At 44.6% G+C, this 24,945-nt stretch overlaps 1 protein-coding gene across 1 annotated transcript; it reads right to left on the reverse strand.

Annotated features, from left to right (window-relative positions):
• Positions 1 to 1,654: 1,654 nt before the first annotated feature.
• Positions 1,655 to 24,693, reverse strand: LOC308160746 (von Willebrand factor A domain-containing protein 2-like; the record flags this gene model as incomplete). The annotated part of the gene is made up of 12 exons (XM_080534688.1): positions 1,655 to 2,217; positions 3,127 to 3,316; positions 4,943 to 5,355; positions 6,485 to 6,592; positions 6,838 to 6,893; positions 6,982 to 7,120; positions 7,691 to 7,824; positions 8,131 to 8,322; positions 8,633 to 8,742; positions 8,941 to 9,074; positions 16,458 to 17,106; positions 24,658 to 24,693. The coding sequence occupies 12 exons, from the start codon at positions 24,691 to 24,693 to the stop codon at positions 1,655 to 1,657; spliced, it is 2,724 nt and encodes a 907-aa protein (XP_080390814.1).
• Positions 24,694 to 24,945: the final 252 nt, after the last annotated feature.

Below are 24,945 nucleotides of genomic sequence, written 5' to 3' on the forward strand. Positions count from 1 at the left end.
GCAATGACAGACATTGGAGAGCATGATAAGTTGGTGTGGAATGGGTGGATGAGTGGTGTCTGATGATGTTAGCCAGGCATGCTAAGACAGCACACACAAGGCTTCATGTGTCTGTTTCTGTATTTGGCTGTCGTTCATGCTAGTCTTATCTGAGAAGGAAGTGGTCACGCAAGGAAGCATATACACACACACACACACACACACGTACGTTTCTCACAGTGCACTCCTCCCCAGCCCTGACACTGGCAGCGGTAGCTCCCGTGTGTGTGCACACACAGCCCTCGGTTCAGACACGGGTTGGGGACACACAGGCTGAGTGTAGAACGCACTTCTGAGAAGAGAAAAAGAACAATAGAGAGATGAGCGATGGAAGATTAGGTAGACCTCAAAACAGAGTCCTGTATATACACGTTCGGCCACGTTCAGAGCTCTGTGCAAGATCTTAGTTCCACTGATATTGATTTGATGGCCTCAAAGATTTCTAAATCTCGATATGTGATGTTTCAATACTCTAATCCTGGTAAAAGTGCGAGTAGTAGTATGTAGATTCTTGATGTGGTCCCTAGCCACTGGTTCAGGGTCAGATGTTCGTGTTCTCCCCTATATGGTTTAAGCATAAACACTGGAGTGCCTACTCAGGGTCAGTTTGCTGTCCGCTACACTGACCCCAGATCAGTCCTCAGATCTCAACGTCAGTTTGCTGTCCGCTACACTGACCCCAGATCAGCCCTCAGATCTCAACGTCAGTTTGCTGTCCGCCCCATACTGACCCCAGATCAGTCCTCAGATCTCAACGTCAGTTTGCTGTCCGCTACACTGACCCCAGATCAGTCCAGATCTCAACGTCAGTTTGCTGTCCGCTACACTGACCCCAGATCAGTCCTCAGATCTCAACGTCAGTTTGCTGTCCGCTACACTGACCCCAGATCAGTCCTCAGATCTCAACGTCAGTTTGCTGTCCGCTACACTGACCCCAGATCAGTCCTCAGATCTCAACGTCAGTTTGCTGTCCGCAACACTGAGCCCAGATCAGTCCTCAGATCTCAACGTCAGTTTGCTGTCCGCTACACTGACCCCAGATCAGCCCTCAGATCTCAACGTCAGTTTGCTGTCCGCTACACTGACCCCAGATTAGTCCTCAGATCTCAACGTCAGTTTGCTGTCCGCCCCATACTGACCCCAGATCAGTCCTCAGATCTCAACGTCAGTTTGCTGTCCGCTACACTGACCCCAGATCAGTCCTCAGATCTCAACGTCAGTTTGCTGTCCGCTACACTGACCCCAGATCAGTCCTCAGATCTCAACGTCAGTTTGCTGTCCGCTACACTGACCCCAGATCAGCCCTCAGATCTCAACGTCAGTTTGCTGTCCGCCCCATACTGACCCCAGATCAGTCCTCAGATCTCAACGTCAGTTTGCTGTCCGCTACACTGACCCCAGATCAGCCCTCAGATCTCAACGTCAGTTTGCTGTCGGCCCCATACTGACCCCAGATCAGTCCTCAGATCTCAACGTCAGTTTGCTGTCCGCTACACTGACCCCAGATCAGCCCTCAGATCTCAACGTCAGTTTGCTGTCCGCTACACTGACCCCAGATCAGCCCTCAGATCTCAACGTCAGTTTGCTGTCCGCTACACTGACCCCAGATCAGCCCTCAGATCTCACCTCTACAGATCCTCTGGACCAGGTTGGTGACGTAGAGCTTCAGCTGCTCATACGACGGCACCACCATCACCGTCCGGGGACTTCCTGATATCCCTAGCAGGGCCTGTGATTGGCTGGAGCCCGGACCAATCACGAGGAGCGTGACCCCGTTCTCCCGGAACTCCTCCGCCGCCACGGCAACGTCGTCGATGCTCTGTCCGTCGTTTACCATGACGACAACCTTATGCACCCAGGGCCGCGCCCCGTTTCGGACACTGAGGGTGTGTTCCAGGACGTAGTACAAGGCGTTGGCCACCAGGGGCGTCCCGCCCAGATAAGGGGTGACACTTATCGCTTTCTTCATCCCCGCCTCGCTGTCGAAGGCGTTCAGCCCGAATATGGTGCGAGGCTTGGTACCGTAAATCACCATGGCGACCTGGGTTAGGTCAGCGTCGACGTCAAAGTTGGAGACGGCACTTTTGACGAAGGCCTTGGAGAGACGGAAGTCCTGGCGTGATATGCCGGATGAGGAGTCCAGCAAAAAGACCAGGTCCAAGGATTTTGAGTAACAACCTGGGGAGGAAGAGGGAGAAATAGAGTGAGAGAGAGAGAAGAGAAAGAGAGTGAAAAGGAAATGGAGTGTGTGTTAGATTAGATTAGATTAGATTCAACTTTATTGTCATTGCAGTACAAGTACTGAGACAACCAAATGTAGTTTGGCATATAACCAGGAATGCAAATATTGGCGTCGTGCAAAAACATGATAATAATAACATGGCAATGTGTGTGTGTGTGTGGGTGACTCTTGTTCTCTCACTTTCTATCTCTCCAACTCTACTTAATTACTGTGTGTGTGCCTGCGTTTGCGTGTGCATGCATGCATGTGTATACAGAGAGGTCAAGTAACTATGTGGAAAAGCAGCGAGAGAGAGAGAGAGAGAAACAAAGTAAAGAGAGCAAGAGAAAGGAGAGAAGTACAGAACAGCGTGTGAGGTGACAGATGTTAACACCAGACAGTAGCAGCTACTGACACCTCCACACGACGCCCAGTCTGTCAGCCACCAGCAGTGCTGCACAGCTGCACTGACACGCTCTTACTGATATGGAATATCCATACGTAGCTTGAAGTGTGAACAGACTAGCTGGAGAGAAAAATAAGTGTCTTGACACGCAATAAAAATAGCAAAAGTAACTACGTCAGCAAATCGCGTGACAGAAGGAAAAAAGGTGACGAAAAGTAAAGAGGAAGAAAAGAAAAAGTAAAATTATCGAAAGAAATGGAGGCATAAGGGACCATAAATACACAAATAGAAGAGAATAAACAGATAAAGGAGCTGCGGTTTCTTTGTATGGTTGGTACTGTATATCCATTGGTACAGTAAATGTCCTTTGATTTTGGAGCATAAACCATCATTTATTTCTATTATTTAATGTATTATTTATTATATATTTATTGTTATTTTTGTACTGGTTTACTCCCACCTGGCGAGCCGAGGCCACAGATCTTGGTCCTCAGTTCCTGTACTTTCCCATAAAGCCCCTTAGTGTCGGTGTAGGTGAAGACAACTTCCGGGTCAGAGGTCATTCGTGTCAGCTCCCCCTGCATCCTGCGGGGGCCCACAGCCAGGAAGAACACCTCCCCCTGTCTAGCCCTCTCCACTGCCGGACCCACCTGGTAGAGGAAGACATAGGAATCAGCTAAGCATTCATTAACCTTGTCCGTGGGTTATTGGCACAGCGCATATAAGCCTCAGGGGGGCATACTGGTGATGACAACTTATTTTTGCCAGAAAATGAAGAGAGTGATCAATTCAAGGCTAAACTTATTAGGAGGGGGGTGTTCTCCACGTTGTCTGAAGCTAAATGTTATTTTAACAGCAGCAGAGTTTAGCAGACAGACCCCAACTCTCTTTTTTGCAGATCTACGGCCTGAAAGGTGACACGTTTGCAGCCCTGATTAGCCTAGAACAACAATGACTCCAACCTGGCCTCCGTTGGAGTGAATTTACTCTATTTGTCATTATGACTATTTGTCATTATTTGTTCTCAAGGTGTGGTTCAGAGTCAGAAATGTGCTCTGTGCAAGCGCAGGGGGGAGGTGCTGTAGGGTTGATCAGAGCTCTAGCCAATAGCTATGCTTTGGGAGTTGTATTGATCTTTGTATTGGGTGAATGAAGGCCAAGTTTGACGTGTTGGTCCACCAGACCTTCCGAGCATTGGGCAGAAGTGTCTGGGAACAAGATAAATAATGGATCAACAATGTGAGTTGTAACAAACAGTCACCATAAGAGCAGAGAGGTCGTCTAACCACCCCTAGGCTAGGTTGGAATCCCATTATACAATCGCCTGGACTCATATAATCCTGCATTGCTGCAGGGGAAATGCAGCACTGCACATTACCGAACCACAGTGGGCGATATATACTTTATAGCCACATATATATATATAGAGAGAGAGAGAGAGAGAGAGAGAGAGAGAGAGAGAGAGAGAGAGAGAGAGAGAGAGAGAGAGAGAGAGCGAGAGAGAGAGAGAGAGAGAGAGAGAGCGAGAGAGCGAGAGAGCGAGAGAGCGAGAGAGCGAGAGAGCGAGAGAGCGAGAGAGCGAGAGAGAGAGAGAGAGAGAGAGTTATAACCACCAGAGGGCACACTCCCCTAAATGAACTGGGATTATACGGGGAGCTCCATGTCGTGAACTTTCTTCATCTTCTGTGATTTAAGAGTGCGTAAATCAAATGTTGGTGATTCACTGCCACCTGCTGTGCTGGAGTGTTGCGTCAACTCAGCTCCAGTGTCTCGGGTCAATCTTTGGCACCACTAGACGGCATCATGCATCTGTATGCCATTTACAATCTATAGATGAACTTATTGAAGAAGAAGACACTTCTGGTTGGGTATGATGGGAGTCGAAACACGTCGCGTCTTTCTCCAATAACGTTTATTTGTTTTAAACTTTCCAAACCCTGTAATTTTGCTTCAACTTGCCACCAAGTGGATGATTTTGTCACTCTGAACAACTTATCACCGAAAAATCACAGCCAGACCGACTAAACAAAGCAAAGAAAAAGAAGAACACCATGTGTTGATCCAATTGGCTCATGTCTTCGCACCTTATAGGGAGTCCAACCCTAGTTGAATATGGGCACCCCTTGCTGTCACAAATGTAATGAATGGGAAAGATTGCACCTCTATGGTATCAGCATATCATTCACAAAACGGCGTCATTTTGCAAGATGCAGTATTGCATGGAGCATTTGTTTTCCCCCCCAAGTCATCTGTTGGTTCCCCCAGCTGTTACCCACCTCATCCCGGGACTTGGACCCAGTCAGGAGCACCACCACATGGGGTACGTCGGTCCTGAAGCAGGCCTGACCCTCCACGACCCGGAAGCTATTCTCGGCCACGTGCACAAGCGCCTCGCCCGTGAGCGTCACCCCGCCCCTGAAGGGAACCGCCTCCAAGGCGTCCAGGAAGTCCTCTGTGTCGTCGTGACGACCGGGCGGCATCTCCATGACGACGTTGTCGCCGTACTGGGCGACGGCCAGTAGGATTTGAGAGGAGGAGGAGGAGGAGGAGGAGGAGGTAGAGGAGGAGATGGATAGAGTGAATCTCTTGATTAAGTCTTTGGCCAGCAGGAAGTGGTCGAGTCCCGAGCTCCAGGAGCCGTCGATGAGGAAGAGAAGGTCTACGGAACATTCTACCAGACCTGCTGGGACTGCACCACAGGCACAGGGAGAGATCCATGTGATGACTTAATCCATTGGCATATTAGATATACAGTACAGGCCAAAAGTTTGGACATACCTTCTCATTCAATGTGTTTCCTTTATTTTCATGACTATTTGGTACATTGTAGATTCTCACTGAAGGCATCAAAACTATGAATGAACACATGTGGAATGATGTACTTAACAAAAAAGTGTGAAATAACTCTAAATATGTCTTATATTTTAGATTCCTCAAAGTAGCCACCCTTTGCTTTTTTGTTGTTAATAAAATAAAAAAATGTTGTTAATTAAATATATAATAATAATATTAAATATATATACAGTATATATAATAACATAATAACACATATTATATTTAATATTATTATATATTTTATTAACAACAAAAAAGCAAAGGGTGGCTACTTTGAGGAATCTAAAATATAAGACACATTTAGAGTTATTTCACACTTTATTGTTAAATACATAATTCCTATGTGTTCATTCATAGTTTTGATGCCTTCAGTGAGAATCTACAATGTACCAAATAGTCATGAGAATAAAGGAAACGCATTGAATGAGAAGGTGTGTCCAAACTTTTGGCCTGTACTGTATGCAAAAATTATAAACAGGTGTTAAAATGAGTTACTTGTTGTTTGAATACTTACTCAGATATTGGCCACCACCTGTGCAAGAGATACGAACGCATGTTACTCTTAGCCACAAATGAAACTGAGACAATACCATAGAGATGGACAGAGGAGGCACATGCTATCCTTCCCAGTCAATCCATCTGTGACAGTATGCGCGGCGCCATGTAGTCAACTAGGGTGGGACCTCCTTTCAATTGAGAAGACTTCAGCCAATCGGATCAGCGTATTCAAATAAAAGACTGACCCGAGACATTGGAGCTAAATTGACGCAACACTCCAGAACAGCAGGTGGCAGTGAATCTGATTCACGCACTCTCAAATCACAGAATAGGAAGAAAGTTGACTACATGGCGTACACATCTCTGTATAATCACAGTTAATTTAGGGGAATGCGCCCTCTAGTGGTTATAACTCTATGCGGTGTTATCGACAGTGCATATGTTGCTATAGGGATATTGTAGAGGCAGTCTATATGTTTCATTACCGCAGCTTTGGTCTGCTCTGTAGCCCAAGGGGCAGAGACAGCTGTAGTCATCTACACTCTCAGTGATACAGGTCCCTCCGTTCAGACAGGGGCTGGACTCACATGGGTCTACAGGGCAGATGGAGAGAGAGAGAGGGAGAGGGAGGGAGGGAGGGAGGGAGGGAGGGAAAGAGAGAGGAAGGGAGAGAAAGAGAGAGAGGGATGAAGGGATGGAGTGAGAGAGAGAGGGAGGGAGGGAGGGGAAGAGAGAGAGACAGAGAGAGGGGAGAGGGAGGGAGGGAGAGAGAGAGACTATTAATACATTGTTTGATGTAGAAAATAAACAACGTCATTGATGGTGTTGTTCTGGATACCTGGACACAGTGTCCGATGGCATCTGCTCCTGATCGTACTGTTGACCCGTCTCCAGCTGGGAAAGGACAAGAGTATGAATATGGAGATATAGACCTACATACACACACACACACACACACACACACACACACACACACACTTACCCATAATAGGGGCAGAAGGTGGCCATTGGCCTGGAGTGGGGGTTTTGGCCCGCCGTTCTCCAGCACACGTGGTTGCCATGGTATTCCCGTATGGACTGCACGGTGGTTCGAAAGCACACTTTGGACGCCACACGACACCCTGACAGAGGTCAAACACAAACATGACGTCAGTGTGTATCTAATCTCTCTGTCTGGATTCAGTTTCTCATCCGTAAGCCAGGCTACGCAGGGTTGATGTGTATGGGATGCGTAAACACTACCTATAAATGTGTCCTAGAGAACAGTGAATAGATAATGTTAATATGTCATGTGTTACACATAGTATGTGTTAATAGTCTCTTTCTCTCTCTTTCTCTCTTGTTCTCTCTCTTTTTCTCGTTCTCGCACTCTCTTGTTCTCTCTCGTTCTCTCTCTCTCTCTCTTTCTCTCTCTTTCTCTCTCTTTGTATGAGGGTCGAATTATGCCAATAAAGGCTTTTTAGAATTCTCTTTGTATGTCAGCGCGTGCCGCCGCCGTATAGAGCTGACATTAGAGAGGAGTGTGTCGTATAGAGCTGGCATGAGAGAGGAGTGTGTCGTATAGAGCTGGCATGAGAGAGGAGTGTGTCGTATAGAGCTGACATTAGAGAGGAGTGTGTCGTATAGAGCTGGCATGAGAGAGGAGTGTGTCGTATAGAGCTGGCATTAGAGAGGAGTGTGTCGCGTCTCACGGGGGTGGATGTCGCTGCAGACGGCGGTGTGTGTGAGCGTGGTGACCAGGCCGTTGACCGCGTCGTCGTAATGCTCGGCGAAGAACACGTACATCTCACTGGGCTCGGAGACCGCCGCGCTGAGGGACTCCCAGCTGAGGAGGAACACACAAATACACAGTAGGATGGACTAATGGACTAGATTAGAACGTATTAGAACTCAACAGAACATCACAGAACACCATAGCACAACCCGGACCCTGAAGGGGTCTCCCGGAGAACCGAACCGAACACCCTAGAACTCAGTAGGACAGGATAGAATTAAGCAGGACCCAATGGAAAACCACAGAACGAAGCAGTACCCAATAGAACAATAGAATACAATAGAATACAACAGAGAACTGGACAATAACAGACACCATAAAACACCATTTCAAAATGGAACGTGACAGAACACCTACTCTGGGTGCCTGATCCCAACAGCAAACACCTTTATCCCACTCTTCCGGGCCAGGATGGCGGAATTCCTCATGTTGTCCTGGGAACGTCCGTCCGTCAGGAGGATGAGTATCCTGGGAACGTTGTGTCTTCCTCCAGGAAACCCCTTCCTAAGGGCCTGGAGGATGGCTTTGCCTGCCAGAGTGCTGCCCCCTCTGGGAGGGAAATTCATTAACAGGAGAGCGTTTTTGGAGGAAAATGCTTCTTTTTTTCCTTTTTTTTATTAAATGACGATGTTGGGATATATAATATGAAAACGCATTATCAGGGTGTATCTCTTACTGTATCTCTTACAGCAGCTCACACCACAAACAACAACAAAATAAAGTGACAATTGAATAATAAAATTACATGTAAAAATTGTAATTAAAAATAAAAGTAGACATAAATATACATCTGAATAACAATAAATGTAGACATAAATAGACATCTGGATATCTAATGAAGAGAGATGTGGGTTTCTACCTGAAGTAGATGCTCCTTATAGCTTCTTGGACCTCCTCTCTTGTTGGGTAACTGTTCAGAGCAAACTCCACCTTCGCTTTGGAGCTGAACTGCATGACACCCACTTGGACCTGAAAATAACCACAGTTACCCCCCCCCCAAAAAAACGATTTTGTAGAGATAGTTTGTATGAGGACTAAATAGGACATCTGTTTTCAGATACAAAAGCAAAACATACACAGACTAGCCACCAGGGTGTGAAGTTACAGTAAGAGTACTGTCATTTCCTCCAGTTAGTGAGTTGTCACAACCTATCCACAGTCTATTACCCTGTCTGGGTTGATGTCCAAGACTTCCGCCATTTTGATAGCAAAGTGTTTGGAGCGCTCGAAGCTGCCTTTCCCAATACTGTAGGAGCCATCCAGGAGAAACAGGATGTCTATAGCTGCTGAACACTGGATCACTATGGAGGAGACAAACACACACGCACGCACACACACACACACACACACACACACACACACACACACACATACACACACACACACACACACACACACACACACACACACACACACACACACAGCCATTCAAATACATTTAAAAATCCTCTTTGTACCACCATGCAACTATATGGACTGCAAGTGTGTTTCAGAGAGTACTCACAGTTTCCAGACGCTGATATTTGAACTATGGTGTCTCTGTCAGCCTGGATCCTCTGAAGGCATTGTCCTGGTCCAGCTAAAACACAATTAATCATTTAATGTTTTTAAAATGTTTGTAAAAGTTTTTAAAATGTTTGGCATTTAGCAGACGCTGTTATCGAAAGCGACTTACAACAAATACATTTGTCTAAGTAAGTGAATCATCTGTCCATCAGTCATCATAAGAAAAACAAATCTATGCTAGGACCAGGGGCCATTGGCAGTCACCACACCATAAACCAGACCAGACCAGTCATTGTTTATTAAATACTCAGAGGTTAACTGTTTATTAAATACTCAGAGGTTTAACACATAAAGGGCCCCAAAAAGCTAGCAATTTGCTTGAACAAATAGTGCTGAGCACAGCAACAACTCAGAATACTCTACAGCATGGTTTGTGTTCTACCTGGTCTTGTCTTTAACAACGTTTTTTTTTGTTTTTTTCAAACAGTCTGAAAATGCTTTGCATATCACACAAAATAACATTTGCATAAAAGATTGTTGCAGTATTCAAAACTCCCATTGGATTAAGATAATGTTCAGTGACATGCCAACTTTGCACACATTTTGGCACTTTTTCCACATGCCAATTGGAGCCATGTGTGTCGAAATCAAGAAGAGAGAAAGGTATACTTGAATGAAAAAAAAAGAAAATTCAGAATGAAACTGAATGTACTTGCTGAAATCATGCATATTTTGTCGCCTATATATAGAAGCTTAATACTCAATACTTACCCAGTAGCCCAAAGAGAAAGAGGAGTATGTTTACTAAAGCTTCGATCCACATTTTCAAATAGCCGTCAGTCCTTCAAACATGGTCATGGCATCATCCGTCATCCTTAAACCCTCCTGTCAGTTCATCTCCGACTTCCACGGAGAACACAGAACAAAGTCCATGAACATGGAACACGGAATGTTGTTCATGGAATCTATAACACAGGGACCCCAATATGTCTACTCTGTTTGACTCTGTCTACTGTGTGTGTGTGTGTGTGTGTGTGTGTGTGTGTGTGTGTGTGTGTGTGTGTGGGTGTGGGTGTGGGTGTGTGTGTGTGTGTATGTGTGCGTGTGTGTGTGTGAGCGTGCGTGCTTGCGTGATGTGTGGGTGTGTGTGTTTGTGTGTGTGTGGCTGAATAACAAATATATATTTGATATGTGAAGCGACAGCCAAACCCCTCCCAGCCCGAATGAAGGAGGAGAGATGAGAAGAAGAGAAGACAGGAGAGAGAGAACGAGAGGAGGGGAGGGAGGAAGAGTTCTACTAAACGTATTCACCTGGACACCAAAGAATGTTAAGTGAAGTTGTTGAGTGAAGTTCAGCTGAACCGGGCCTTTTGAAGCCAGATGGACCCTACCCGTCCAGTTCAACCAAGAGGGTACAGGGTGATGTGGCCCATAGCGTCTGTTCCTGGGTCAGATTTGCGCTGTTCTCCCTAACGGCTGAGGGTAGGAACTGGGGAGGGTGGGTTGATCCTAGATCTGTCACCCCGGAGTTAACTATGAGAAGACTGAAAAGAGGGGAGAAGAGAGGAGAAGAGAGGAGAAGAGAGGAGAAAAGGCTGTTCTAAAACGGTAAAGACGGGAGGGAAAAGAAGAGAGAAGAGAGGAAATAGGAGAAGAGAAAATGTGTTGTTGTGAAAATGCTAATATTGGAGGAGATAGAGAGAGGGAGTGGAGAGGGCATAGAGAGGGGAAGAAGGGGGGAAAAGAGAGAAGAGAAAAGAAGATAAAAGGTGTTCTATATTGTCACCTGAGGGCAGAGGAATGCTTTAGCTGCACACAGGAGCGAGCTTGGACTGGCACGTTGTTAGCATTCTACCTGACCTACCAGGAAGTGAGAGGCTGGAACCAGTAATTCTGTCTCCCAGGGCAACGAATATCAATAACACAGTGCTGGAGACACACACTTGTGGTCAGGTATCACTAAAAGGATATCAGGTAACTGAGCGAAAAGCAAAAACATAGCAGGGAAAAAGTAATGTCATTGGTACTAATTTATCTTAGGAATGCTGGAGGAAACAAAACAAAAGAGCTATTAGGTAGCCTAGAACACGCATGCACGCACGCACGCACACACACACACACACACACACACACGCACACACACACACACACACACACACACACACACACACACACACACACACACACACACACACACACATACACACATACACACACACAGTACCATCAAAGATAAGTCACTAACAGGTACTGGAATGTTAGCAAAAGGAGTAATTTGGACCCAACATAAATTGCATGTCTCCATGCATCACTGAGATATGCATAGCCCCAAGCTTCAGAGAGAATGTCAGGAAAGAAAGGAATGGCCCTGAAAAGAGAGACAGAGAGAGGGAGGGGGGATGAAGAGAGAGAGAGAGTGAGAGAGAGAGGTGAAAGTTTGAGAGGTGGGAGAGGTCACAGATCCAATTAGGAGGGAGGTGGGAGTGTGAAAATGACATTCTTGGCAAGACTCGACCCGGTATGGTACTTAGACACTCACCACCATGTCTAAACAGGTTGACACACTAAAGCTTCGTGCACACCAGGTCATTGCGTTGCACGGAAGTCATTCATCTCAATGGGGCAGTTGCGTTGATCCGTTGCGTTGCTCTGCATTGCGTTTCTTGTCCGTCAGGGTGCGGTAATCAGTCAAAATATTTCAGCTTTTGCGTTGCGTTGGGTCCGTCAAAACAACCGGAAGTAGTTTCTTGACCAGAGCCTTCGCCTTTAGATGTAAAATCCGCCATTGGCGAAAATCTTTAATTTGGCTCTACAAGTGTTAATATGTCATTTTATGAAGTTTTTATATGTTTTCAGGCGAGAAAGTAACCATATATATTCACAAAATGTATCCGGTTTATCAAAATAACCAGTTTATATATCTAATCTGACGTTTCTTCCCCCCACTTCTGTGGGAAACTTCGCTAGCCTAGCTAAAGGCTATCATGTATCCTGGGCTTATAAGAGATGATGTTACCCACGTAGGAGCTCATTTTCTATCTAGTCTCCAGACTGGGTACTGAATAACCAGTCACTATTCACCTTATACAACTACTACTACTACTACAAGTGTAGTCTACTACTGTTCATGTTAAATCCGTGTGGAGCTAATGCTATCATAGCGTCTCCACAGGCTAGCAAAGATGGCGCCGTTAGCATCACAGACACTATGATAACATCCTCCGTAGTATCTAGTCTATCTCAGTCACAGACATGTTCAACAACAACACGTTTTACAACAAGGAAGGGATACAACTAATAAACATGTTAACTCACTATTCACCTTACATATGTATCAACATGTAGCTGTATCAGCATGTAGCTGTATCAAACTTTTGGTTGGCCAGAGACGGCAAGAATCAATTGCTTCTCCATTGTTAAAACTTTTTGTTCAAACTTCCCCCGCTGTGCACACATGTTGCGTCTGCATCGCATGCGACATGCGTCAAGCCCATCCCACCAGGTTGCGTCAGAACGGTGGGTCACGGTTCGCGGTGTGCACGAAGCTTAAGGCCTGGAACACACCAGACGCCTGTGTACACGCAGCGCGTGTGCGTGGCGGAACTGCTGCGGCTCTCACTGTTGCGGCTTCCCCGCTTGTCTTCTGCGGCTCTAACTGCGGAGCGGCTACTGCCAGCCCTATCTTTGTACATTGAGTTTTGCCTTTGGCGCACGTGGCACGCAGAAAAATAGGCGAGAGTGCGACTGTCTAGCTGGCGTGCTGCGGCAGCCAGGGCGAGACACCCGGGCTGTACGACTGCTCTAACCCGTTAACATGGGCGCCGGTGCTGCTGAGGTTGGCGCTTGCGGTGTAAACCGGCCCTAACACAGCACTGTGTTCACATCAGGGATTGAAAGCACTTACTCCTGATTAGATGTTGGCAATTCTTGGAGACTAGAATTAGAGCTAATATGGAACCAGAAAGCCAAACTAGGAAAAGCAGTTCCAGAAGAAATGTTGTGGCCTTGCAATGTCTTATTTTGGGAGCTTAAAAGATAGATAGATAGTAGATTGATCGATCGATAGATCTAAAAGGATGAGCCTGGGGTACTTCGGCGGAGTCCTGGCTATATCTATGGTTGGTTCACTGTTGCTTCTGATGTCGTCTACCCTGTCTCCACAGGCCATCTCCAACCTGCAATGTGATGTTCAGACCAGAAGAGGGCGTATGTACGCACCTGTGAGTCCAGAGGCTGGATTCATGGCCATTTATCCAAAAGGCATCTGTATTCTTGTTGGTTTTAAGATAAATGTGCATCGATTTATTTTGTTTTTATTTTTATTTTAGGAAGTAGCAAAACATGCGCATGAATAATTTAATATGAATAATAGAATAATTGCAACAAATCTATTAGTCGGTCGGTAAGTTTCGTTAAAAACATTTAATGTGAAATTCTATAATTTAAAAAGAATCTGATGTGACATACTGTCATATTATCCTCTCATAAATGTAGTTTGGAGTCTCTCCACCTCTCATCAAGTCTATATTGCAGACATGTTGCTTAATGGTATACATTTGGCCTTACCTGGTCATATACTGGTATCCTCCTCTGTCTCCTCTTCTCTCTCTCTCTCTCTTCTGTCTCTTGCACTCTCTCCTCTTCTCTCTCCGCCTCTAATATACATAAAATGTATAATGCTGACATTTTCCCCAGACCCCTAGCCCTCAGAACTCTAGCCCCCAGACCTGTGCGTGCATGTGTGTGTGTGTGTGTGTGTGTGTGTGTGTGTGTGTGTGTGTGTGTGTGTGTGTGCGTGTGTGTGTGTGTGTGTGCGTGTGTGCGTGTGTGCGTGTGTCTGGTCGGGGAGCGGGGCACTCTCTGAATAACTTTACTGTCCTAACCGACTTGGCCTTAGATCACCTTATGGGGCTACATAATATTCCACTAACCCAATAGAGGAGAGCAACTATAGTGGTGTAGTCTACGTGATACGCAGGACTACGCCGTATACCCACTAGGAAAGGCCAGTGTTACGAAGCACTTACTTCGAACTTTCTGACATGTTTGTTATCGCATAACCAGTCGTTCAGAATGCTCTCAGTATTTCCCCTACAGAGCCTTGGGGTGGGCGGGCCAGACCTACCTCCACACACAGCTTCGTGCCGCGCTGGAGAATGGTTTTGGTTTGTTTTGACGCGAGAGAGTTTTTGCAGGGTGAAAGAAGAAAGTAAGCAAGTTGAAACGTTAGCAAATATAATTACTGTGTTCTGACAGAGAAAGTTGGTTCAAATTAGTCGTTATTATTGTGATTAGAAAGTGTCTGATTATAGTTTCATGGTGTGAATAATAGTGTCAAAGAACTAGCTAACTAGCTTACTCAGACACAGAACTAGCTAACTAGCTTACTCAGAGGTGATGAGATGAGCTGTCTGCTGCACACATGCCAGCTAAAGAGCTAACTGGATGCACTTTATTATTTTACTTAAAGTAGATAAACAATCTTTCTTATTCTGCTAGAATTGGGCTTTATGGTAATACCATAATGGTATATTTACAGTAAATGTCTGTTTTTTGAATGAATGAATGAATGAATGAATGAATGGTCTTTATTGTCATTAATATAGTACAGGTACCAAACAACGAAATTTAGGAGGGGGGGCTCCCCTGATGCTGCTAGGAAAAAAAAATACTAAAAACAAGAAGGGAAAAGAGCTGATTTACATAAATAAAGGCTAGCCTATATACACTATCCACTATACTATACTACTATACTATACAAATAAAACACTGTGCTGTACTCTATGCTATGCTATAAATATCCTAACATTTCCTATCTCTGAACCTTCTGTACACGAGAGTTGTCATATTGCACATAGTATTATTGCACATTCATTTAAAGTGTAGCAGTTTGCAGGTTTGAAATAGGCCATTTTTGTAGTTGGACATACGATTTTCTTACAGGTGAGAGAGTAAGTAAAGACAGTATCTGACTGCATTGCCCACAGCAACCCAATATTCAATTAGAATGATGTTATGATTTGATATGAATTCAATGTATACCTCTTATTAAATTATAAATACTCTGGTTGTTATATTTGCCTTTTGGTTGACAGCAAAAGAGGAAGAGAGGAGGATAGAGAGGGAGAGAATGAGAGAGAGCAGGATGGTGTCGGCACACCAGAGAGACAGCAAGAACCAGGTGAGAAAGTGGACATGTAGTCAAGACCACATAAGTAGACTTGAGAACCGATGGTTCTCGAGCCTAATGGCCCTTAGGGGGCAGGAGCCTATCTCCTGTTTCTGTAGCGTGAGGCAGCTTGATGTACAAGTACAGTCCATGCCACCCCCCCCCACCCCCCCCCCCCCCCAAGGCAGCAAACACTGGTGTAGATGCATACTGTATGCATAAGTGAGTGTGGTGGTGCTTATGGGGTGTCGCTACGGGACAGGTGTCGCTCTGACTGGGAGGGCAAAATCACAGTATACCCACTAGAAAAAACTAGACTACACCACACTCATGAGTTCTTGCACCACAGTGACCTTTTGGCTACATGTATTTATTTGTATTCCTCATTCAGGCTGTATGGATGTGACCTCACAGAGAGATGCTGTGAAGCGTTGGCCTCAGCTCTCAGCTCAGACTCCTCCCTCCTGAGAGAGCTGAACGTCAGTAATAATGAACTATGTGACTGGGGGATGAAGCTGCTCTCTGCTGGACTGAGGAGTCCACACTGTCAACTAGATGGAGACCCAGAGGCCATGGTGACACCTGGTAGGTACCCTGATTGATGTGTTCCAGAGAAAATATTTGCAAGGGGCAATATTTACTGTCTTCACTATGATGTCACGTGTGCAGAGTAGTGTGTGAATGGTTGTGTCTACTGTAGACATTGGTAACAAGCGTTAGAGCTCAGAGAATCTATCTTCAATCTTCAGTCAATATGGTGTACGCACCTACTCAGAGTAGAAAGGACAAACTCTGCCCGGCACAGGGGAAAGAGGAGAGCGAGGTGCGGCCCTCCTCTACAGTACGCAGCTCTCTACTACACATTGTACAGCAAATTAGAGGTGTTGCACAAGTCAGTTACAAAAAACTGTTGGTGAATATTTACTTCTCTGGTCTGACAAGTTGACTCAACATTCCAGTTGTCTGGCCAGACATTGTACATTGTCCTGGACCAGCAGACAACTGTTACTGTTGAACCCTACATAGCCCTTGTCCTGGACCAGCAGACAACTGTTACTGTTGAACCCTACATAGCCCTTGTCCTGGACCAGCAGACAACTGTTACTGTTGAACCCTCCATAGCCCTTGTCCTGGACCAGCAGACAACTGTTACTGTTGAACCCTACATAGCCCTTGTCCTGGACCAGCAGACAACTGTTACTGTTGAACCCTACATAGCCCTTGTCCTGGACCAGCAGACAACTGTTACTGTTGAACCCTCCATAGCCCTTGTCCTGGACCGGCAGACAACTGTTACTGTTGAACCCTACATAGCCCTTGTCCTGGACCAGCAGACAACTGTTACTGTTGAACCCTCCATAGCCCTTGTCCTGGACCAGCAGACAACTGTTACTGTTGAACCCTCCATAGCCCTTGTCCTGGACCGGCAGACAACTGTTACTGTTGAACCCTACATAGCCCTTGTCCTGGACCAGCAGACAACTGTTACTGTTGAACCCTACATAGCCCTTGTCCTGGACCAGCAGACAACTGTTACTGTTGAACCCTCCATAGCCCTTGTCCTGGACCGGCAGACAACTGTTACTGTTGAACCCTACATAGCCCTTGTCCTGGACCAGCAGACAACTGTTACTGTTGAACCCTCCATAGCCCTTGTCCTGGACCGGCAGACAACTGTTACTGTTGAATCCTACATAGCCCTTGCTGTAGTGTTCTATATCTATAGCATGGTTGTCCCCATCTTTGATTTGATTTGATTTGATTTTTTATTTGATTTCTGTCAGCAGGACATGCACACGCATACACACCCTGGTTCCTTTGGGGTGGGGTGATGCCAGGGTCTTGCTGGGCAGCAGAAGTTATAAGATACCGTATTATATCATAAGGTGATACAATGTGGACAAACAGGTTCATACAAGGAAGAAGAGTGTCTCTAAAAGTTTGACATTTTGAAAGTTTGATAGTCATCAACAAATACCAACTGGAGAGATGTTAATAGAAGTCGAAGGTGCAGCAGAGCCCTATATGTGCATCATAAGATGATACAATGTGGACAAACTAGTTCATACAGGGGAGAGCTGCATCAGTGAAAAGTAAGACAGAGAGCAGAGCTGGGCACTGATGTGGGAGACAGATCACAACCGTAAGTTGATGTTTTTCATTGTTTTCAAATCAAATCAAATTTTATTTGTATAGCGCATTTCTCACAAGATGCGACTCAATGCGCTTTACATACTGACAGAGCCGCAAGCAGGCAAAAGTAACAACCTGTACACTGTGTAGCCAGGAAAATTCCCTTGCAGCCCTCTACTCATAGAGCGACTACTTCACTTTCACTGTCTAATATGATTAGGATGAACTCACATGGCTTTGTGTCATCTTACAGAATGATGTAACCCTAACATACCAAACTAGCCAACTGTATGTGACCAGCCTGTTAAGGTAGCCTCAATCTGGTTTTGTCCAGCTGACTATATGATCTAGTAGGTTCAACTACATGAGGCCCTAGATATTAATAGATAATAATGACTGTCTAGACCACGGCCGGATTAATCATTTTCTGTGCCCTGGGCAACAAGACTCAAGTGCCCCCCAACTCAGGCCCGCAGCAACCCACCCCCTACCAATACAAGAATTGCAAAGTCGAATATAAAGGGTCAACTAGCTGGTTTACTGTATATTTAGTTTTTTGGGCTTGTGTAATCAAAGTTAACTTTTATCTTTGATTTAATTTGACATTTATTCAACCTGTAAGTGAAGATCGAACTTCTATTTTACAATGAGTCCAACTGTAGCTATGCTGATGTGGGTGATACAATCTGGCTTCTTAGATTAGATCCAACGTCATTGACATTGACAGAGTACTAAGGCAAATAGTGCAAATAGTGGCATAGAGCATGTAAAGAAAATAATGAAACAAAAAAAGGCAATATACGTGCAATGAACATCAATATGATATGTAAGATATACTGTATCAGTATGATACATACAGAACAAGGACGTTGATATGTACAGTTAAGATATGTGTACAGTATGTAAATGTGCAGAACAAGGGCAATAGGTTTTGAGATGTGCAATTAGAGACCAAAATAATAATATGGTATGTGCACACAGAGAGGGGCTGGGGGGGCGGTAGAGGTATCGGGGGTGGGGGCTACGGGGCAAGGCTACAGGGCTCTGCACACAGAGAGGGGCTGGGGGGGCGGTAGAGGTATCGGGGGTGGGGGCTACGGGCAAGGCTACCGCGGGGATTTTGAGTTCAGCAGATTGACAGCTGCTGGAAAGAAGCTGTTTGTGAGCCTGCTGGTGCAGGAGCCTAGACTATGGAGCTATTTTAGTGCCAGCAGAAATTGAATTGTATTTGACAGATTGAATTGAATCCGAGCACAAACTGAATTGTATTCAATTCAGTTTTCATTATTTTCATTCAGTTTTCAAATTCAGTTTCTCTAAATACAATTCGTTTTTTCTCAAAATACAATTCAGTTCTCTAAATACAATTCAGTTTTACTCAAAATACAATTCAGTTTTTCTCAAAATACGAGTTCAGTTTTAGAGGCACTCATCCAGGGACTCTGGGCTAGGTAGAATAATAGAGCACCGATTCTAACTCCCATCCCTCCCATCCGACGTCGTTATATGGAGAAAAGTAATGAAATAGGCAATGTGTGTCCTTTCAGTCTGCCTGAGGTATTGTATGGGGGTATTTAGTATAACACGCTAATGGGTTTATTGTGAGTTTACTTTGATTGTTTGTTTATTGCCTTGATCACCGTATTGAGAAGTCCTATGGTTATGGGGGGTGATATTGCAAGGTAATTTAAGCACCTGCGCATCTTGCATGGCGGTAGGGGAGAGAGAGGGGAGCTATGTATTTTTGTTGACCGCATTATACGCATATTCTATAGGCTACGCATTGTTTGTTATTTTTCTGGTTTAGATCGCTTTGGATTATTTTTGTACGTCGCCAAGTTTGATTGTTCTATTCAATAAATGATCTCGCTACAGGTGTCATATAACCCTAACCCATATCCTGTCATATAAAAGTACCTTATTGAATCTCCAGGTAATGTATTTCTGACATCCATCACTTTTGCTGTCGTTAAGATCAGGGATCTCAAGTCTCACGCATTGAGAAAGCAAAGACCAGAAATTTCCATTGACCGCCAGTCAAACGTCTACACTTCTATCACCCAAAAAGGGGCGTGGACATGACGGGAGAGCAAAGTACCCGGATGCGTTGCTCTTATGAATTCAGATGGGAGGGATTAGAATCGGTGCTCTATTATTCAACCTAGCCCAGAGTCCCCGGATGAGTGCCTCTAAAACTGAACTCGTATTTTGAGAAAAACTGAATTGTATTTTGAGAACTGAATTGTATTTTGAGTAAAACTTAATTGTATTTAGAGAACTGAATTGTATTTTGAGAAAAAACGAATTGTATTTAGAGAAACTGAATTTGAAAACTGAATGAAAATAATGAAAACTGAATTGAATACAATTCAATATGTCGAATACAATTCAGTTTGTGCTCGGATTCAATTAAATCTGTCAAATACAATTCAGATCTGTGAAATACAATTCAATTTGTGCTCATATTCAATTCAATCTGTCAAACACAATTCAATTTCTGCTGGCACTAAAATAGCTCCACTCAGACTATGGCTACATAGTACACTAGACTATGGCTGCATAGCAGGCACGTGCCGTGAGCTTTTAGATTGGGTAAGCATAAAATATAGAAATACACGTAATTACACATACACGCTATCAGTGAACGCAGTTTCAAGGAAATGCAATTTTGATGCCCTAGAACCCGCTAATAAACGGTAGTGTCACTTTGTGATCAGATTACCAAAAACAAAAAAAACAGTTGCCAGTTTCGACTATATCAGGGGTGCTCATTGTTCAATCTTTTTTGAACCAAGATATTTTCAAGTAGCCAGCCTGCTAAAGATCGCCACCAGCCTCGCGAATCATATAAATCATATAAACCAGCAAAGTAAATTTAAAAATGATATCTTACCTTTACTTGAAAACGAGGTCCATTCGCCTCTCCTTGCGAAGGAACACCTCTGTCACTTTAGTGTAGAACAGAGGTTCCCAAACTTTTTTTAACCAAGGCACCCCTGAAGCTTTCCCCCTTCTCCAAGGCACCCCAACTCTACGAAGATTTAAAAAATGCCTTGGAGCTTAAACTAAAAACAATACACGATGAATTGGTTTGAAAATGTGTGTTTATATATAATACATAAGTATTGCCCCAATGAATTTTAACAAGATAATAAAAGTCATAAATGAACTGTAATGGATGGGCAAGAATGCATAGGTCAGTCAAACTATCGCTAAATTAAATAAAATTGTGGCCCTCAAGGATTGTACAATATGGGAGGAGACTCAGAGGGAATTCTTCACACAAATAAAATATCAAAGGCCTGTATAATCAATCAATGGAACAATGCTTTTTTGGGGGGCTTAAAATAATGCCTTAAAATGTAATTCTCATTTCAATGCTCATTCTGAGATTATTATTTCACATCTGAACCAAACGGGTAACTCACAAGTATAATAATTTAACAATAATAATCATGACAGAATTGTACAAATTGAGAGAAATACAAAACAGAGAAATATGTTGTGCGCATTAGTGGGACACATGCGCCTGCTTTTGGGAGCAGAGTCTCTTCATGCGGGGAGAGATAGTGGACAGCGCGACACGCAGGTCCTGTTCCACTGACAGTCGCGTGCGTGTCTTGTTCTTGACGTATGCTAGAGAAGAAAAAGCCAGCTCGCACAAGTAGGAGGTTGGGAAGGGCAAAAGCACCTTGATGGCGCTCTCTGAGAGAGATGGATATTCATGTCCCACAAGCAGCCAAAACCTATCCAAACCTAGCTCACCATGTTTGAGCTTCAGTGTGTGGTCCATAATGAGCACTGCCAGTTCATCTTGAGCTTTGCTGCTCAAACTAGCGGCTGATGCTGATGAGAGAGAGGGGGTTGAACGGATCCCGGAGCCAGTCGAAGTCTTCGTTCATTGGAGGGAAATAGGACTCAAATCTCTCCTCCAGCATACGTACACGTAGGTGCGCAGCGATCAGATTCAAGAAAGACGCTGACTTGTGTGCTGCGTCATTGGCCGTCAACGTAAACATTTCAATGTTTTTCTTGGCCACCCCGTCTTGCCACCGTCTCAATTTGGATCGGAATCCGTTCAGTTTGTCTGTCGCTGTCAGGATATTCTCAGCCTTCCCTTGCATTTTTATGTTGAGGTCATTAAGGTGGCTAAAAATATCTGCCAGATAAGCAAGCTTAATCCACCACGATTCATCTTCCAATTGTTCTTTGTATGGCAAGTCGTGCTCACTGACAAAAGTTATCAGTTCATCTCGGAGCTCATAGACACGGGATAACACCTTGCCCCGCGACAGCCAGCGGACCTCTGTGTGTAATAAGAGCCCCTCATGCTCGGACCCCATCTCATTGCACAATGTGCTGAACAGCCGTGACTTCAGCGGGCGTGATTTTACATAATTAACCATTTTCACCGCTTGGTCCAAGACTTCAGTGAGGAGTAGTTAGTTAGTAACTAGTAGGCCTAGTTAGTAAATTAATATCTTTCAAATCTGAGAAATATATATTTTATTTGCTTATGAACTCCATTGCACATGTAATAAACAAACGTTTATTAATGTATTATTATTATCATTTTATATTATACACATTTTTTTTTTTTTTTTACGAGCAGATTTGGCGGCACCCCCGGACAGGTGCTGCGGCACCCCAGGGTGCCGCGGCACCCACTTTGGGAACCTCTGGTGTAGAAGTCACTCGCCTGTTGCAGTTTTGAAAGTCTCTCTTTTTCAATTGAGATCAGGGCCAGTGATGAAAGGCGTCCTTGTCCAGTGCGATTTCGAGTGAGGGTCTTCACTCTCTTCAAAGTTGAAAATGACCTCTCAACAGATGCCGTTGTTGGAACCCCCTAGCGACTCTCCCTTTCTGGGTGTGCAGATCGTTGAGCGGTGGCTTTGGCCGGCCTTTAGCCAGTAGTTCTGTTTTTGCAGTCCAGCCCAGTCTACAAAATCCCTTTAGGTCGCTGACACTGACAGTAATGTCCATATTCGCAAGTTATCCTTTGTTTGAGCTAGCATAAACTATTCTGCCGGGAAGAGCAGAATAGTGTGAACTTGATGAACTTGTGACCTTGTGAACTTGAAAATGATAGCCAATCAGTAGCTCTTATCGGAATGAAAGAACTACTCTGATTGGCTGAAAGCATGCTTACCCTGGTCACATTACACAGCGGGCTGAGGCATCGGAAAAAATAAAAAGGACATTTTCACGCATTCGAATGTACGCAAGGGAAAGCAAAGAGAGGAGTGCTTGCAGAGTAGGAAGTGCTTTACTCCTACAGGTGGCGCTAAAAATGCAACATCAAAATGAATGACTCCTGCTGCCCTGGGACCTAAAATACGACTCTTTTAATGAAAACAAACAAACGGTTACAAGCACTTTTTTTTTCTTTTTTCTTTTTTCTTTTCGTTGGGTAAGCACTGCTTACCCTGCTTATATGGACGGCACGTCCCTGCTGCATAGTACACTGGACTATGACTACATACAGGGCCGTTTGGGAGATATGCGAGGCCCTGTGCGAGGTCAGATTTGCGAGGCCTTTTATAATGATGTAGGCTACCTACTATTATAACCGCGCGACACGCACGCACCGATATATTGCAATAAATGCGCTCACATGCTGTGCTGATAGACAATAGAATATCTACTTATTTAGATAGTTTACAACCATGTTTGTTTCATTTCAAACCTTTTATACTCGTAAAGGATTAGGATTTAGGATAAAGCAGTCATCATCATACCCAACATTAAATACGCACAAGCCATTATTGACATGAATAGAGATGTTACTCACCACCATGTAGGCCTATCCTTTATGTTGAAAAGCTTACAGCAAAAGCAAAAAGACATGTCCCGTTTTTGAGAGTTTTTTTCCCCATTTGGTAGTTTTCGGAGAAATAAAGTTTCACTAAAGTTCCTGTTCTCATTATTTTTAGGATAACTAAATCCAGGTTTCATCTTTGGGGGACCTCTTCTAATGATCACATCTGTAACTGTAGAGTCCATATGTACCGGCCAATTTACCAGGATCATCATACATGACATCTGACACCGTAGGCTCGTCTTGCGTTCCATCACCTGTGGCTGCGTCCATGTCGATGTCACTCTCAGCCCTGCTGCTGCTCTGAGTAGCTCCATCTTCCGCCTCCGTATCCTCTACTTCGCCACTCCTGACCATCATCACCTGGGGCTGGGCAGCCCCACTGCTGCCGGTGTAGCAGTTGTCCTCCTCCACCTCCGAGACATCATCTTTGCCTCTCAGGGGGGGCTGTGCCGTGCTACTACTAGCATGGCTAGTGCTAGCAGTAACGTTAGCTTCTTCGGTGCTAACGGGAGCCTCACTTGTTTTTAGAAATTGTTCGAACGAACCTCTAAGCGAGGCCCTGAAGCCTTCCTTTATTTTCTTTTTATTTCTTTTTTCAGCACCCAATTAAAATGTTCTTCCTCGGTCTCGTTCCCTCGGCATTTTGTTGCACTAACAGTCACTATGCACAACAAGTGTCAACGCACGCCCAAAATTCACGTTTCACGTAAGGTGTCATAGGGGGAAATCACTTTTTTTTTAGCCTGTTTTCGTCGCTAACAGAGCTAACTCACTGTAGCTATAGTAACATCATCACCATAGAAACCAGCCAGGCTGTGCTAGCTAGCCTAGTTAGCTTCTCAACACTTGGCTAGAACAGTTTGGGAAAAAGGTTTTATCTGACAGACTTTAATGGTCAGTCTTACCTGTAAGTAACTGCCTCCATCGTTAACACCGTCATGTAGTATAACAGTTTAAAACTTTCAAAGTAACATATAAACATATAAAACTATATGAATATAGAATTGAACTGAAGTCCTTTATGTTGTGTGTCTTTAATCCCCGCGGTGAAACTGTCATATCGGCTCGCGCTGGCGCAGCGCAAAGCCCGCCAAAGCAGTCTCGGTCTATCGCGAGATTGTGTTACTGTAGAGCAGACCTGTTACAGACCCTTGTACTCTCCTGACGTAAAAAATAAAAACCTAGCTAGCTATACACAATTACATTACTCTGAGGTACTTTTGCTAGAGGAGTTTTTTGTCCTGTGATAGGCTACCTGCGTCAGTGCCACGGACAGCTCCAAGTACGACATTCAGCTCTATGTCAATACAACCCAACTTGTGTCCTCAATAAGTTTATTAAAGCCGCTAGCAGATGTGGACAAATTAAGCTAGCTAGCTATACTTACCCATAATTGATGATTGTCGTAAGAGAATATAGGTCCTGATTCAAACATTTCCGCTATGAACGTCTCTATTAATAACCGCGCGCTCCTCGCGCTCGGTGGAGCGGGTAGAACGTGACGTTGACGCAACGCTAGGTGGAGCCATATAAATCATATAAG

Source organism: Nansenia antarctica, assembly GCF_963989245.1.
Source record: "Nansenia antarctica genome assembly, chromosome: 6".
In the NCBI taxonomy this organism is placed as follows: Eukaryota; Metazoa; Chordata; class Actinopteri; order Argentiniformes; family Microstomatidae; genus Nansenia; species Nansenia antarctica.